Genomic DNA, 17,507 nt, shown 5'->3' on the forward strand with positions numbered 1-17,507 from the left:
TGTTGAAACACCATTGGTGGGATATGACTGGTTGAAAAGTAAGGAATTACATTTAAGTAGCTCTAACCTGGTGTCATGGATTAACACAACTTGGTTTTAGTTAAAGAGGAACACTGCCCTGTAAGGACCTGTTAATTTCCTGTGGAAAGGACAGGCACCTATCAGAGGCCAATTTTTAGATATTGACATATTGTCGGACCACTGAGGAAGCTGGATGCATCTTTGTGAATACACATATATATATAGTGAGTGGAGCTGGGAACTTTCTCTCTTCCTTCTGGCTTGCCAGCAGGTAACACCGGCTGGGCTTGCAGGGCGAGGCCTCACTGCCCCACCGGGCTTGCAGGGCCAGGCCCTGGCTGGGCCCCAGTAGCAGCTGCCAGCAGGGGACGGACAGTTATGGCTACTAACATCTAGCCAACTTTAAAGATTGTCCCAGCAGCTGCCTGTGCCACTAGCCAGGGGAGATGTTTCACACACACACACACACACCCCCCACCTGGCCCTCAGGAGCAGCCCCGAGCTGCCTGGGCTGGGCCACCCCAGATGAGACCAGGGGGGTGGGCAGGAGGCACCTACGATCCTGGTGGCTGAGATTCCTGACTGCCTGGGCCACTCCGATCTCCCAGCTATCTCCTCCCCTCCCCCACCAGCACAGCTTTTGAAATCTGACACTGTGAGCCGAAGCCCCAGGGAGAGAGGAACCTGGGCGAGATATTAACTCTTTCCTTGCACAGATGAAACTTCCAAAGCCCTAACCCTTCTCTGAGTGAGAGGAAAGGGACAGAATGAATGTAGAGAAGACACAGCATGAGATGGAAGTCAGTGAAGAGAGAGTGAAAGACTAATTGGGAGAAGGGATTTGAGGAGTTGCCATTTTAGACTGGACTTCTCTTATGAGCCATGGTAATGAACTGCAATATATTAGAATAATCCGTTAAACCGTGGGAAAAAAATGCATTTTGGGGAGATGATTATTCAGATTTGTGGATTTGAGCAAAGGTATCTGTGATGGACTGAGTGAATATTGAACTAGTAGCTGTGATCCTGTGATCCCATGAGATGTTTGAACAGAGAGAGATGAGATAAGAAGCCCTCTGTGCCAGTGAAGAAGTGAAAAGAGATCTCTGTTCTGGAGATGAAGAAAATCCTTTGCCTTTGGAGTTGCTTATCTTTAAAATGACATCCCCAAAGCATCCGTGACCCATATGCAACTGGTGGGAAACTGCTAATGGGAGGGGAATTCACAGTTTACAGAGTTTTTCCTGGGCAGCTGCAGGTTCATGACATGGGAGCCACCAGAGGACTGTTTCTTGTGGTGATGTTGCCATGGAAGTTCTAAGAGAGACTCCTCTCCCAAAGAACTGATGAAAGATTATTTTTAAATGGTTGTCTTGGTTTGGGACAAATTTGGGAGAAAACTCCTGTAGAGGATCTCTCTAAGGAAGCAAGCTCAAGTGGCCCCTCCCTCCAACTGGTCCGGAAAAAAAAAACCTCTTTGGAGAAAAGTGGAAAAAACTATTTTACTAAACAAATGAAGTGCATACAAGTATAAAGAATGAATAATATGAAACAATAAAACTTCTCTTTTTGAAGTGAGATGGCAAATTGAGAAAGTCCTTGCCGTGGGTGTAGCTCGGCTCTCTCTCAGACTCTCCTCAGTCTTAGTCTTTCTGGCGCTGCTGGAAAATGCCGAGGTCCAGGCCCCGGTGGGCTGCAGGTACAGCCCCCAGTGCTCCCCTGGGTTTTTAGTTTAGAGCGGGTTTAAACAGTCCCAAGAAAAAGGAAATAAACAGTCTAGGGAACTTCTCTGCTCTAGCTAGCTGAAACTAACTAAAAGCAAAAAAAAAAAAAAAATCTCTGTCCTGCAGTCTCTCTAAGCTTCCACTGAACACGCTGTCTGCAGAAGAATGTGGAGGAGTCAGGCAGTTTTCTCAAAACAAACTCTGCGCTTCTCCTTGCTCTTAGAACCAGTCTTAAAGGCACAGGACTCAATATACAGCACAAACAGAACAGACGATTGGGGATACAAGCATCATAAAGTTACCCTAGGACAATGGTGAAACTGACTGAAAATCACAGGTTTTATCTCCTTATGTTGTTAGTGTGAAAGTGAACAATTTGTAGGGAGGGGGAGGTGTCTTTAAAAGTTTCATTATGATTCTCATTTTCTTCTTTTAGTGTGTGTTAATAAATATATTTTTATACCTTTTAAGATTTGGGCCTGATTTGCTTTTCTCCTAATCCTATCTCACAGCAGAGTTCTGGTGAACACTCAAAACCACTGCACAAAATTTGGTAAACAAAGGCAAACGTGAAACCATTACATGATTGGTGATTCTGCCCGGTTTCGAACTAAACCATCACACCTGGAAACATCATTAATGATTTTGGAAGCCATGCTATGTAGGCAGTAGGGGAATTTTAATAATAGTTTTGAATTAATAACTTTGTAGTAGTCTTTGTAAAGTAGAACCTTTGTTCCTGAAAAGTTTGCCTGCCCAAATCAGATCACTAATTGAATTGGGTAAATGATACCTCCAGAGTTCTAAAATGTGGAGTTCTTCAGCCCTATGGAACCGGCATTGGCATAGCCCTGACTTTGAGTGCTTGTGCAGTGCACTTATGAGTGCTAAAAAGAAGCAAGGTGCTTCCAGAGCAGTGAAACATTGATTATGAGAAAACTGCAAAGCTGGGGCAGGGTGAGTGAGTGAAAGCATGTAAAGTAAGGCAACTGCAAACAACAGACCCCTTGCATGAGGAGTAGGCTTTTTTGAACTTCTCTTGTGAAGTCTGTGAATGTGGTTTGAAGGAGACCTAATTTTTTAGAGAAACTGTCCTTGAGGGTAATAAATCTGATTCTCTACCATTTGAGAGTGTCTAGGTTTGAAAGAGGTATCTGCTAGGGAGGGGCGGGGCTTCTCTTGGAATGGGGAATTCCAATCCCCTCCCTCCAAATTATTATAATTTAGAAAATTAAAAGGGCTTTTCAGACAGAGGTATGGGGAAAGGAATAACTGTTCTTTACTAGTATGTATAACAAGGCAAACAAACAACAACTACAGCATTAATAGTAAACAGAACCAAGAACCTCGAGGGGCTTTGTTTCACGAAGCCCAGGGCAGTCTGATCTCTTGGGAGTCCAAGAGCACCAAGCTGGAATGGTGGAAACACCCGGGCTGGTGGCTGGAATGGCAGGATGTCCCTGGCAGGCGGGGGGATGTCCCGGTAGGCAGGGGGGTGTGGGGCTACAGTGTAGCAAAAAGAGCAGTGCTAGAGAAGCTGCAATGGCTGGACAGGGCTGACCCAGCTCCAGCAGGGCAGGTGGAGGAGCTCAGAATTCCTGGGCACACGAGCAGATGATGATAGATTTCCCAGGACTGGACTTTCTGTTGACAGTGGACTCCTCCCACAGCAAGCAGCAGCCTGACCATCCTCTCTGATGCCCAGAGCAAGAAGAGCCCCCAGCCCTGTCCTTTTCCTGACCAAAACTCACGTGATCTTCCCCCTCCTGACTTTCAGCCACCTCCTTTGTGTTGGTCAAGCACCATCTAAGCACCAGTACTTAGTCTCTTAGCAACTTATGGGGAAAAATTCTATAAGAAAAAAAGGAACAAACCTAACCCCAAACAGAGAAAAAAAAGGAATCAGTAGTTTATATAAGGGTATCTGAAGTAGACTCCCTGACTTGATATGAATAACTGATCTCTGGACTGATAACCATGTCCTGCAAGGATGATCCCCTCCATCTCCACTTAGTGATCCTCTGCTCAGGCCTCTCTGAATACCAGGTATCAATCATGTGCAAAGGAGGACTTCATCAGGAAGGTAGCTGTGGCTTCTCACACTTGGTCTTTAGAACTAGATAAGCAACAAAATATTGTTGCCTTGCTGTGCTCTGTAGGCATTACCTTTTCAATGGCAGCAGCTGCCTTCAAGGAAACTGACTTTATTTTTTAAATGGGAGCATTCCTGATTACCACTTGCTGTATGGAAGAATTTTATTTTCCTTCTCATCACTGTGAGATAAGCAGTACAAATTAACACAGGAATATTTTGAGATTAACAGTCAAACAAATATACCAGGGCTCTGACACTATAGTATGACAGGGTTTATATTAGAATAAATCACTTGGTTTCCTTCTTTGAAACTGACTACTTTAGCATTATATATTGTAGCAGATTTTTAGTTACAGACACACACAGAGAATATTCTGAGTTTGAAGGGACCCACAAAGATCATCAAGTCCAACTCTCAAGTGTATGATGTGTATGGGGATTGAAACTGCAACCTTGGATGTGATTAGCCCCGTGCTTTAACCAACTGAGCTAATCTCATCACCTCAGTCAGTTTCTTGTCTTTACCCTTTTCAAGAATAGGGTTAGGCTTTCAACCACTGGATGCAATGACTGTTATAAACCTTGTCAGAGAACTCTTATGGAAATGCAGTTGGAATGGGCACAGAATTGGCTTTTTTTGAACCCCTTTATTAGGTAAAGCAGAAATCCTCTGCTCTTCCAAGCTCCACATAGGAAAGCTTATTTTTTTTATGGCTGATGTGATGTAACTATGTTTCCCCCTACCCAATGTTTGTAAATTGGTGCTATGAAGGTGAGTTTTGCTGGAAGCTACGGGCAAGCACTGGCAGCATCCCTTGGTGTCTCTGCTGCAGTGAGGTATTAAATGCCACAGATGACACAGAGCATATCTGCCCAGACACTGCTGCTTCTACCCTTTCTTAGGTGCTGGTGCCTCTAGCCTTTTTCCATCCAGTTTTTGCAAGCAGGCTTCTCAAAGCTGTGAAATTTCTTGGTCTTGCAGGCTGGTGTTCTGGCCTGCTTCCTCTTCCTGTCCTCAGCAGCGTGGCTTCTGAAGCTGTGTGGGTGCTGTGGTTTGTTGCCCACATGAGCCATCTTTGCTGGGGATGAAGAGAGTTGCTGGTGGTGGGGATACAGCTCTGGTGTGACTGTGCTCAGGTGTGGCTCCACAGCAGCTTCTGAATCCAAGCTGGCTTGCTGCCCTGCTCCTTCACAAGGAAGAAATAAGACCACGTGAGCACAAATTTAGTTAGATTTAGCCTGAATTCTTCCTCAACCAGGTTTTCTGTCCTCACAAGAGAGGTTTGTGAAGCTGGGTACTAGCAGCTGCCCCTTCACTGCTCTGTCTTCAGGCTCTATGCTAAAGTCATTAGGGATGCTTTAAAAGGTACATTCCTGCTACAGGCTGTACTTGGGTACCAAAAGAAAGCCACATACTCTATAAGATGTAAGTACTACTTCTGGCTCACTAGTACCAGAAGTACCATGGGAAGCTTTCTCCTTGGGTGGTAGCTTTATTCAAATAGTGGGGTGGGATGCCTTCTGTGGACTTACTGTCTGCCCTGTGCTTCAGTCAAATGAGAAGTTCCATGTCCCCAGCAGAGGAGGATGGGGCTGGTGGAGAGAGCTGGGAAGCTCCCAGGAGCTGCTGGGAGGGTTAACCTCTCTCTGGTGTCTGCAGTGTGGTGCCTAGGGTGTCCCTGCTGCTGTTCTGTTCCCTGATGAGCTTAGAGGTATGAAAAGGCCCTTTAAGACTGCTGGAAGGGGGCTTGGTTAATTAAGTGTAATCCTTTGAGAAATTGCAAGCACTTTCACATGACCCGATCCCAGCCTCACCCTGACACAGAGGACCCAGGGCTGTTTCAGCAGGGTGCTGGCACTCAGGAAGGAGCCAGATGTCTGTGAGTATGGCTGGTGCTGGAGGTGTGGGGCATCACCTCTGATCCCTCTCCAAGGCAATGCAAAGCTCTGCTGTCCTCGCAGTGAGCCCGTGTTGGCTGACCAGTGTGGTGGGAAGTGCAGCACTGCAGAGTACTCATACTTCAGAATCCACTTGCACGTTCTGAGGAACAGGGGGACACTTCTTGTTAAACTTACTATATTGCTGCTAATCTTGCTAAAAGCCAAAACTGGGCAGGTTTTTAGATTAAGGTGCTTTATGAGATCTTAGTTCATGCAACTTCAGCTGGATTTGATGTGCTTCCCAGGTCAGACCTGTTGGAACTGGTACATGGTATTGGTCTAGTGTTTTTACGGGGAGTAACTGCTGGGTAAACTGGTGCCTTTCAGTGCAGAGGCTATAAAGGTTGGTCTGTAATTTCTTTTTAATTGAGCTTGCTTCTGTTCTGTACCAGTCAAATTTGCAATAAAGTACAAGTTTTCCCTATGTTACATTCTCCAGAAATAGTCTACTTGGTGGCTTGAACCTGGGAAGCAGGGAATATCTGAAGCTTGAAGCCTCCAGCCCAGCAGGGTATAACAGCTTTCTTGCATACAGGAAATGCAGGGAGGAAAGAAGCTTTAGCTCAAGGTCAGGGTTTTGTAGAGGTTGATACTCTGTTGTGCTGACTCCACTTATTATTCTGACATGAATTTCCTAGTGCTCTAGTACTGTCTCAACTTATGACAAACAGAATTGTCTTTTCTATCTGTCATAGGTTGGCACAATTTTGTTTTCTAGATATAGAGAAATGTAAAATGTTTTTCCCTGCCCTGACCATAGAGTGGGTTGGGGGGGGGGGGGAAGGACAAGGACCTATCAAAAAGCTGGCTGAGATATTGGCAGCTAAGCTGACCAATGAGAAGTGTCAATGCGACTTTGGAGGGGACATTTAAAAACTAACTGCAGGAAATCAGTCTCTCTCGCTTTAGAAATCAGCAATGAGGTAACATTGGGAGTGGCAGGCGGCCTCGGGTCGGGCCTTGCTGCCGTTTTGGGCGGCCGGGCCGGGCTTGGCCGGGTGTCTAAGGGCCGCTGCCCGCACGGGGAGAGCCTGGGCCGGCTGAGCCTCTTTCCCTTGCTTACTGGCAGGGGAGAGGGGCGGCTGCAGCTTGGCAGTGCGGGGCCATGTGCTCAGACCGCAGCAGAAAGGGCCAAGCCAGGGCCCAGCTTAATCACCGCTGGCAGCGGAGAAAGAAAGCCTGCAGCTCCATAACAACTCTAAGCTAAGCCACCCTGGATGAGACTGAGGGGTGGAAAAAAGGACATTTACCAGCTTCCTCCATCAGCCTGGCGCATGCACGTGGCCTTTGCAAGCCCGGGTGGATTTAACCCTTTACTAGCAACATGAAACTTTTAAAGCACAATTCTGCCTTGAGAGAAAGAAGAAAGAATACATAAGGGTACATAGAACAGACACTGAATGAAGTCAGTTAGATGAGAAGTGAAAGAACTAATAATATTGGAATAGGATTGAAGAAGTGGACATTTTTAACCGGACTTTTCTAAGGTAAATTATGAAGAAATGAACTGTTCTTTACAGCATCTTAGTATTATTTGGGTAGAATGCTATTCTAATCAAAATTAAAGACTGATGTAATGGAGATTTATTTGGGAACTTTGAAACCCCCGCTCCTGGGTCAAAGGGAGGTCTCAACCTTTAAGACAAAGATGATTTTAGATCAGAATAAGTATTAGTAAATAATACCCCAGATACACTGAGAAGCTTTGCTGATAAAACATCACAGTCTGCGAAAACTCCGGGCGGCAGCAGATGTGTGACATTGGGAGCACTAGACTATTTTGTCTTGTAGCAAACGTCTTCATAAAAGATCTTAGAAGGACTCTTCTTCTAAAATAATGAGTGGTTATGTCTAAATAGTGAAACTGACTGAAAATCCTAAGTTGTGTCTTTCTATGTTGTTCAATAAGAAAGTTAATAGTTTGTAAGAGGAAAGAAGTGTGTTTTAAAGTATCATTCTGTTTTAGTTTAAGTTTTCTTTTTCTCATTTTTTTACTTCCCTCCTCATTCTTTTAATATATGTTAATAAAACTAATTTTTTTCATTTTTAAGCTTAAGCCTGCTTTGTTTATTTTTCTCCTAATCTCTCCCTCCCACAAAAAAATAATACTAAAACCCCTACATTAATTAGTGTTTCTGCCCGGTTTTATTAAATTAAAACCATTACACTATCTCTTGTGCTGCTCAATGCACTGGGGCATTAGCACAAGCAATACATCCGTTACTGAGTGTGACGGTATGTCTTTCCTGTTTGTCCTGACATCTGCAGCTACACATTTTCATCTCAGGAAGTTGTTATAGCACACTATTAGGAGGACTTATTCAGAGACCTGAAAGATATCTGACAATTACTGCTGCTAGTAAAATTTATTTGGAATCACAGTGAGACAGAAAGTGAGACTTGAAGGTATATGAGCAATATTAAAATACCTGGAAAGATGCTGCAGATAGGTGCCTGGTACCACTGTCTATGAAGTGTGTCTTGTAGACTGCTGAACACCATGGGAGGAGGGGGATAGTGGTGGCATGTGCCTTCAGAAAGCTTTTGCTGGTCAAAGGGAGCTTTCTTTGGTTGCAGATGCTCTGGGGCTGGAAGAGTATCTCTTCCATGCAAGGGGTTCTGTCTGTGCAGGAGGTATCACACTTGACAATACTGTCATTGGCAGCAGAAAGCTCTTTAATGTGCTCTGGCAGTGGCAAGCTTTAGCAGTGCTTAGACTGGTGGAACTATGGTAATTCCCCAAATAGAGAAGAGGAAGGGTTGCTAGTTTTCTGTCTCTTTCCTGTAGCTGTTATGAAAGGAATCAGCTAAATATGGGCACAATTTTTGGCATGTTATTTTTTAATTTGGTGAGTATAAATTTGCCTGCTGAAATGTGATAGTTGAATGATCTTGCAATGTGCAAAATGGCGTCTGGAAGCATTTCATATAGTGTTACTAGCTGTTTGTATGAGAGGATATTAAATGATGATGGAAAGACAAAAGACTATTTAGAGGCCACTTGCTGTAAATTTCTGTTACTTTAAGATCCAAGTAGAATTTAGAGTTGCAAATATTTGCATGCTGCAGTGGGTATATTATAAATGCTATGATGAATAAATTCAATTAATTGCTTTAAACAGAGTTTGAGTATAAATTACTGCCTTAGGATAGTATTTTTGATAAATCTGTTGAAATCTAGTAAACCTTCTTAAAACACCTCCTGAGTATTGAAAGGTTCATAGATGTTTAGTAACAGAATATTTGGAATAGGAGGGTAGTATACTTGGGGATGAGTGCTGCCACTAGACCTGATTGAATCACTGGTGTGCAGTGTCTTTCTCTTGCACATCTCTCAGCAGTGTGCACCTTACCTTTCTGGACTGACAGAGCTAAATTTGTATATGCTCAGCAGTCCAAGTCAGATACCTTATTGACATTTTTTTCTGTTTGCAACCCAAATTATAAGCATGCCAAAGTTTATGCCAGCCCTCGAACCTAGGAAAACCTTATTAGATGGTTTAGAAATACAAAATCTAATAGCTTAATGATGATGAATTTGAGGCTTTTCTTAGAATAATCACTGGTAGTAAACTAGATAGATAAATGGTTTAAAAGTGCTTTGGCAGGGTAACTTTCAAGGAATGAAGCAAATAAGTCTAAATTATGATGGAACTTCATAGTTGTTTTGCTATAGCATTTTTATTCCTATGTGTAACATTTGTGTTGGTCAGTACTCAGCTATGAATACCTTGGTAAAGTGGTTTTACTTAAAGTGAGACTAAATAAATGAGGAGAAAGAAGCTAAGCATGCAGTGCCTGGCACATACTTGTCTGATAGAGATTATAGCAGTCTGTAGATCTCTTCTTGTAGCTTGTTTGAGCTGCAGGCAGAATGCATTAAGATCAGTGCCTCCCACCACCTGAAATGGTAGAAACCTCCCTCTGAGCCAGTTGTTGTAAACTGGAAAAACAAAACCACCCTGGCTTGGTAGTGTATGGAGAAAAAATGTCTTTGTGTTGTTTTCACACCAATGAGCCTTAACAAAGCTCAGTTTTATAGCAAACTAGCTTCTCAGCTAAGTATTAAATTACCATTGATGGTTGAAGCTAATGGTTAAAATGTCACTGGCACAGCTCAGGATGTGCTCTCTCCCCAGCTCGTTCCCCTGACAGTTCACAACAGTGTGCTGTTGAATGTGTTAAAACCGTGTTCAGCTTGGGGAAACAGCACTACCAGGGTGTGGTTCTCCAAAGCACAAGCCTGTTTCCTGTGGTATTTCAGCTTCTGCTCTCTTAGGCTGAAGTTGCAAGTGCAAACCCATTCAAGACTTTGCTGCTCCTAAACTTTAGGTTGCTACTCATCTTGAGGACAGGGGGCTTGGGGGGAGGAGGGGGGGGAATGTGTAAATCTTCCTATTGAATGTACTAATTGAAGGATAATAGTGGGTCAGATAGCTTAAGGGCATTTAAGCTACTGACAGTGAAGGAATTTTGCTGGTTCCAGCATGGGACCTTATTTTACTGTGCTAACAAATATGTGAGTCTTACTAAGTATTCTGCATGAATTGTGGGGTTACTGAAGCAGCTTTATTTTAAATGTTAGGGTGTGATTTGTTCTAAATAGCTCTAAGAGCTATTTAGACACAAGTTGCAAAGAAGTGCCACAGATGTTTCAGTTCTGTTTTCTGGTGCTCAGATATTTGGCTCTTAATCACCTATGCACATGATATCAGATAAGAGTAGCTACTGTGCTTTGTCCATAAACAGTGGAGCAAAGACTACTTTCTTTCATGGTAGCTGATACATTAATGCTTTAGGTGAACAGGAAATACTTCAAAGCTAACAAAATGTAAGGTGTAACTTAATGGCTCATTTAATGTAACCCTTCTTATACCTGAATGTAGCTTATGGATAGCTTTGGTCTCACTAGTGGCTGTGCTGGGTGAATCAGGCTTACAAGCCAGCACTCTTTCTGCTAGAAGAGTCTGCTTCCAAGTGTAAGTAGCAAAGCTGTTTTGGGGAGCATTCAGCCCTTCTAGGAAGTGGCCAGATTCTTGTTTCACCAAAGCACCATGAAATTAGCCCATTGTCAATGTCTAGGATTCAAAGAGAATAATTTTGGGAAGGTGTACACTAAGAGAAATTAGGGGATCTGCATGCTATTGCAAGCTACTAATTAAAAAAAAATAAAAATAAAAATAAAAGCTTTGTTCTTATGAGTTTAGGCCATTTGTGCTTTCCTTCCTACTTCTGTGGGATGGTTTTGCCTTAGTTTGACATTGTGTCAGAAGGTTTAGAGGGCTTCAAAACCAACTTATTCCTGATATATTTGTTAATGACATCTTTGTTCTAGTAATGTCTAAATAGCATTCCTTTTGCATGAAACAGCTAGAACTTCAACTTATGTGTACTTCAGCTTAGCTGTGCTAAACCTGCCTTTAACCTTACAGATTTTTTAGCTTAACTTAAAACAAGAAAACCTTTAGGTTTATCTCAAGGGGATCTCAAGTACAAAATAGTGGTGTGCCTAGCCTGAAGTAGGCTTTCTGGGAAAACTCAAAAAGTATTTGTTATAGTTAGTGGTCTCTTTTTGGCACTTACCTAGATTGAACTAGCAGAACGTTTCTTGCTTATTGGGAAAAAAAAACCCTGATTCTACTTCTCTTGCACTCTGGTTCCTTAGTAAATAAGATATGAAATCTGAACATATTTTTGGTAGAAATACGGGAATCAGAACTCTGATCATATTGGTATTATGTGGTTCCTTGAATATTTCCCTGCTTACTCTTGCTTTTTGTTCTCCCGTGTCATGTAGTTAGCTTATAGTCCAAATATGACTGTTGTTCTTAAAGCTGTTCTCAGTGTAATTCCCTCCACCCCTCACCACTGGAAGCCTGGTGGTGTGTACTAATAGGATTGATTGCATTGAAGAGGAAAAAAATTAGGATTTGTTGATCTGAGGTAATTGACTGTTGGCAAGAGAGAGAACTGTTAATGCAAGGCCTGTGTGCCAGGGTTTGGTGCATTATGAGTATCTTGTCTGTACAATTTCAAGCCTTGAACCTTTGCTTTGATGGAAAAGTATTTTAAATAAAGCTGTTTTAATGTGTACCACTTGTGTTCAAAAATTATGAAATATCTTTACCTTTTTCAGTTGATAGGCATGCAAATAGAATTGGATTCTCAGGCAGCTTGGTGTACTTGCAGACCTCACTTTCCCTGGCCTAAAGTTAAGGCATCTGCTTTCAGGCCAGGACTGTTTCTGTCTAGCCCCAAGCATCTAAATCACTTTTCCCAGTAATTATCAGGAGTTTTGAATGGGATCAGCAGTGTTACACTAGCATTGGAAGTGAAATGCCTCAGCTGTTTAACTTGCTTCATGAGAAGTGAAAGGTGTGTGTCTTCCTGCTTCTGTGGGATGAAGTTGCTAACTCCCTTGCTGCAGTTCCTTGCCACTTTCATGCCACAAGTGAAAATGTGATGGTGAGACATTCCTGTCAAAATAGTGCATCATATAATATTTATTCTGGAAGACCATTCATGATCTTGCATCTAAGGCTAGTATAGTCATGAAATCTTGATTGCAATTTTAAATAGCACCTAAACAATTTCTGCAGTTTTTAGAAGTCTTTCATCCCCCTGAAAGAATTGGAAAGCAGTATTGGCAGCTCTACTGCTATGGGAAGTGTTCTTATGTTCACCATGCAGCCTTTTTTGTCTTAGCCTGTGAGGACATCCTGTCTGATTCATATTCACAGCCCCTGGAGCATGTCAGGGATTGTACCTTATAACTTCTCCAAATACTCACAAAGACTGGAAGCATACTGTTATTATTGACCAGCCTTCTGTAGCAGACTGAGTTAATGCTTCTGGGAACTTCCTTGATGTTCACCCTTCAAACAAAAGGATCTTCTTGTGTGCACCAAGTTTTGGAACATCTCTGCTTTTGTGAAAGACACCAGAGTGTTCTACTCTGGAAGTTAAACTTTGTAAGATGTAAATGGCTCTCATGTGTGTCAGTACATGTGAATATTTGTAGGACCAGAGAGGATAAAAACACTGCAAAACAGGAAAATTATATTCTACAGGAAAACTGTGAGTACCATGCTGGCAGAGCAGATGACTTTGTGACTGCTGGCAGTGAAGTTCCTGGAGGCTTGAGAGCTGCTTCCTCATCCTGGGCAGGTGTTTGTTCTCATTATTGGGTAACATCACTTCGAGCATGTGTTGTAATGATGCGTTTTTCTGTCTTCCAGATCAGCGTGCGTGTTACCACCATGGATGCTGAGCTGGAGTTTGCCATCCAGCCCAACACCACAGGGAAGCAACTCTTTGATCAGGTAAGCGATGGAGCTGCAGAAGATATAAAGTTGATAAAGACATTGTAATTCTATTGAGGCAACAGCAAATAATTTCTAAAGGACTTCAAAGTTCGAGTGTCACTATATGTAATAGCTTCAAGAGAACTCAGCACAGTAAGAAATTATACTTTTTTTCCAAAACGAATGCATTTTTTAATCTCCAAGATTGTGTTAGGAGGTCTAGGTCATCTGTGGCTTCTGCTGCAAACTGACATTGCTGGCAGACTTGGGCTTCATCAGTTTGTCTCTGAGAAGCATCCAGACATGTTTCCAGTATAGCAGCTCTTCATGTCTAGTAATTAATTTCACTCCTTTGTCATGCTCTTGGACAGCTGCACATTTTCCTCCCTTCAGTGTATTTCACACAGCACCTGTCTAAACAGAAGTTTTGTTTTGCTTTTTCCACAGTAAACATGTTGCCAAGGGAGAAAACAAATGCTGTTGCAGAACTGAGTTTCTAAGTTGAGACAGTGCTTACTTCACCTAAATTGGATTGTAGGTGAAGTTGGAAATGGAAGGGAAAAAAAGTGTCTGAAGCTAGTTTTAAACATTTGTTATTTCTAAAAGGTCTGGTTGACATAAAACTTGCCCTCTTTAGGAAAGGGATGGACCTTTAAATGTATTGTCAGCTGTTATATATCCAGTATCTTTCACATGACTGAGCTGTTTGTGTGTATTGGTTCCTGTAAAGGGATAGTCCAGTGCTGTTGTCCCTGCTGACATTGTGACTGCTCTCTGGCTGGTCATTGTTCACTCTGCCTCAGTTTCTGTCCTTAGGTTGTCTGGGGTCCCATGATGGGGTGCGTAAGAACAAAGTTACTTCTGTTTATTTTCTAGTTCCCTTAAGTCATGTTGTGCCCCTGGACTTGATAATCTAGTATTTTCTGCATGATGCTGGTTCTGAAAAAAGATCTGCTTTCATCAGTGCTTTTTTGAGGGAAGGGAGAGCTCCTCTGCAAAGCAGATGTATGGTTTTGCTGTTGTAGGACATTGACTTCTGGTGTGAAACCTGATTTTTGACTCTTGTACAGAAAAATTTTAAGATATCCAGCATCTCTTTGCCCTGGGGTGCCCTTTCACTTTGAACTGTCAGTTCTGAGTTAAGCAAGAAGGAAGCTGCTAAGCATTACCAAGCTTTTTAGCTGCATGGCTACCTTGGTGCAATCGGCTGGCTTTGCTCAGTAACATTTAGGCAGTATTTATTTTCACCTGTTGTGTATAAAGGTAGATAAATGTATTCATCATGCCACACATGATTCTGGCCCACTCTGAATAGGATTCAGAAGATTTTGGAAAGCTTGTAGCTAGGTTTTAGCTTAATAAGGAGAAAAGCATTTGAGTCTAAAGTTCCATCATAATAATATGTGAATGGGCATGAGGTAGAAATGTTCCTGTCTTCCTCTTTCCTGCTTGGTTAAATTTCAAAGTGAATTTTTGTAGTGACAGAACAATGCAGATGCTTCACTGCTTTGTAGGAAGTGGTTTCTGCCCCAAAGTAGCTGGCTGTAGAAATACCACTGAACTGATATACATGTGCAGTAACATCATGATTTATACTAGAGCTCTTCCTATTCCCTAATCTTGTAACTGTATAGCTTTAGCTTAAATATCTTGGGCTTGTGTGCACGGACAAAAGCTGGATTAAATGAGACAGCATTGTACTGTCTGTCTTCTGCAGCTTTGCTGATGTACCTCAACATCAGCTGCTGAACTCCAGTGCTTACTGACTTGCTAGCAAGAACTGACTTTGCTCCCATTCCTCAGCTGCCAGTGATGGATTAAAAGAGCTCAAGGATGGGCTATGCATGTCAGGGATGCTGCTTATCCCATAGGCCTGATTACTTCCCAGGTACCTTGAAATATTGCTTTCCTGAGGATGCAGAGCACAGGCACTGCAACAGTGATAGCTGCTTGTTTTCCTCCTTTGACTCTTTTCTGTATTGGACTGAAGTGCAGCTGGTCTGTAAACCAAAGCAGTGCTTTGCAGTTTATGTCTTCTAAACATAAAAGATTAATCTGTTATCTGGTGAAACTTCTTAGTTACTTGTTTCTGTGGATGGCTTTGAAATTGTGTCTCTCCACTCTTTTGCCTCTCAAACTTCCTTTTTTTGGGTACATTGATTCTAGCTTGAATCACTGAGCGTACAATCTCCTTAAAGGTGATTTCTGTCCAATTAAGAGGCATGAAGACAAGTCACAGGTTAAATAAAATGTGACATGAGAAACTTCAGTAACTATAACTTAAAACTTTAAAAACATATGGCTAACCTTCCAAAGATGCCTTTCCTCATTATTGTGAGCTTTTGGGGTCAAAACTAAGCTTGTAATAGAAAAGTGCACTTATTTATGGATTAAAATTATAACAATAAGCATCTCTCTGCACAGTTTAAACCTAGTCACTGATGCTGTATTTTATGTTCAGCATTGAGTCTTATACATAGTGGAATGTGTGTTGGGGGGTATTTTTGTTTAATTTTCTTTTTAATTCTTAAGGTTCTTTCAGATTTCATGAAGAGCCAAATCTCCTAAGATTCTGAGTTTGTATGCCCTGACTTGACTTGCCTTTCTTTTCTATCTGCATGGCCACTGTCATGGGTTAGTACAGTTTAGTTTTTTTAGTTATAGAGGAATGTGGAATGATTCTCTGGGTCAGGACCCAGGAATTGCTTAAGAAAGGACAGGGACCTATCAAAGAGCTGATTAAATGTTAGCATTTGTTTTGACCACTGAAAATTGTTGGCTACGACTTTGGGAAGTACCATATAAAACCCCTTGATTTCCTGTAGGTGGGCCTTTTCCTCCTTTCCTTTGGCCAGAGAGAAACAGGTAACATCAAGTTGGGCCTGCTGCTCCCCCCTTTTTGGGGGGGAGCTGGCCTGAGGCCTGGCTGGATTCTATCAGCTCCCGGGTGGGGGGGAAGGAGAGGTTGCTGCTTTACAACAACTACTTTCTCCAAACTTCCCTGGAGCAGGGAGAGATCTCTTCCGGGCCTCTGATAAGAGCTATGGGCACCATTTGGGCTGAGGCTGCCCCGATTTACACCGAGGGGTGGGCCGAAAAGGCATTTATGATTCTGCCTGGTTTTTTTGTGATTCTAGACTGCCCAGGTGCTCTGATCTCTGATGTTTCTGGGTGAGTTCTTCCTCCCTCACCAGCGAGGCCTTGAACATCTAATACCATGAGCTACCACTGGAGAGAGAAAAGACTCTGGGCAGATTTAACCCATTCCTGGCAACATGAAGCTTCCAGAGCTTGGCCCTTCTCTGAGAGAGAAAAGAAAGGGACAGAGTGAACATAAAGAAGAAACAGCATGAAGTCAGTAGAGCGAGAGTGAAAAGACTATTGGGACAGAGGGTTGAAGAGTTCGTTGTTCCATTCTTATTTGAGCCATGGAAATGAACTCTATATTTAGATTATTCTTTTAAATCATGGGAAAAATAAGTATTTGGGGAGATGATTTAGATTTGTGTGTGGATTTGAGCAAAGGTGTTTGTAATGGACTAAGTAATATTAATCCTATAAGATGCTTGAACAGAGATAGAGATGAGAAGCCCTCTGCGCCAGTAAAGAAGTGAGAAGATATCTCTGTACCTTAAGGTGAAGAATCCTTTGCTTTGGAGTTATTAATCTTTAAAAGCTGACACCCCAATATGCAAGAGTCTAAGACCCATGACCCATAAGCAGCTTGGGAACCTGCTAATGGGAGGGGTCACAAAAGTAAGTTTCTCTGGGCGGCTGTTTTTGTGACAGTTAAAAAACCCGCAAGAGAACTGTTCTAAGTTGTCAGTGGGATCCATGACTAAGAGAAACTCTTCCCTTAAAGGATTGATGAAAGACTGTTTTCAGATGGTGAAACTGACTGAAAATTACAAGTTTTGCCTCTTTATGTTGTTTTGTAGGAAAGTGAACAGTTTGTAAGGGGAGGGAAGAGTGTTTTTGGAGTTTCATTCTGTTTTGTTTTAGTTTTTTTCCCCAAGTTTCTTTTTCCATTCTTTTAGTATGTGTTAATAAAACTATTTGTTCATTTTTAAGCTTGAGCCTGCTTTGTTTTTCTCCTAGTCTCTCTCCCACAGAAAAAGATTGAGTACTAAGACCAGAATTTAGTGAACGTGAAACCACTACATTAATTAGTGTTTCCGCCCGGTTAGTCGAAATTAAAGCCATTACAGCCACCGAGGTAGTTGTGCAGCTAAAAACCTTGGTAATGCTTAGCAGCTTTCTTCTTGTTTATCTGCTGCAGTGAATTTAGTGGTATTGTAGAGTACCAGTTTGTCAGACTTCTTTCATGTTTGCTTAAGCTTATAGCACAGGCTGATCAAACCCTTCTTGAATTTTGAGTAACTCCATTTGAGTTGAGCTGTGTTTGGAATAAAGGTGTTTGGT

General features: G+C 42.3%; 1 protein-coding gene across 2 annotated transcripts in view; it reads left to right on the forward strand.

Moving 5' to 3' along the window:
- Positions 1-17,507, forward strand: part of MSN (moesin) — a 47,721-nt gene that overhangs the window by 14,336 nt on the left and 15,878 nt on the right. Inside the window, exon 2 of one of the 2 annotated variants that reach the window (XM_040088904.2) lies at positions 13,020-13,103. In XM_040088904.2, coding sequence (XP_039944838.1) covers positions 13,020-13,103 — 84 coding nt within the window. Of the gene's footprint in view, positions 1-13,019; positions 13,104-17,507 lie in introns of those variants that run through there. The other variant, XM_040088905.1, reaches the window with a different exon arrangement.

The sequence above is a fragment of the Hirundo rustica genome, chromosome W, assembly GCF_015227805.2.
Source record: "Hirundo rustica isolate bHirRus1 chromosome W, bHirRus1.pri.v3, whole genome shotgun sequence".
NCBI lineage: Eukaryota > Metazoa > Chordata > Aves > Passeriformes > Hirundinidae > Hirundo > Hirundo rustica.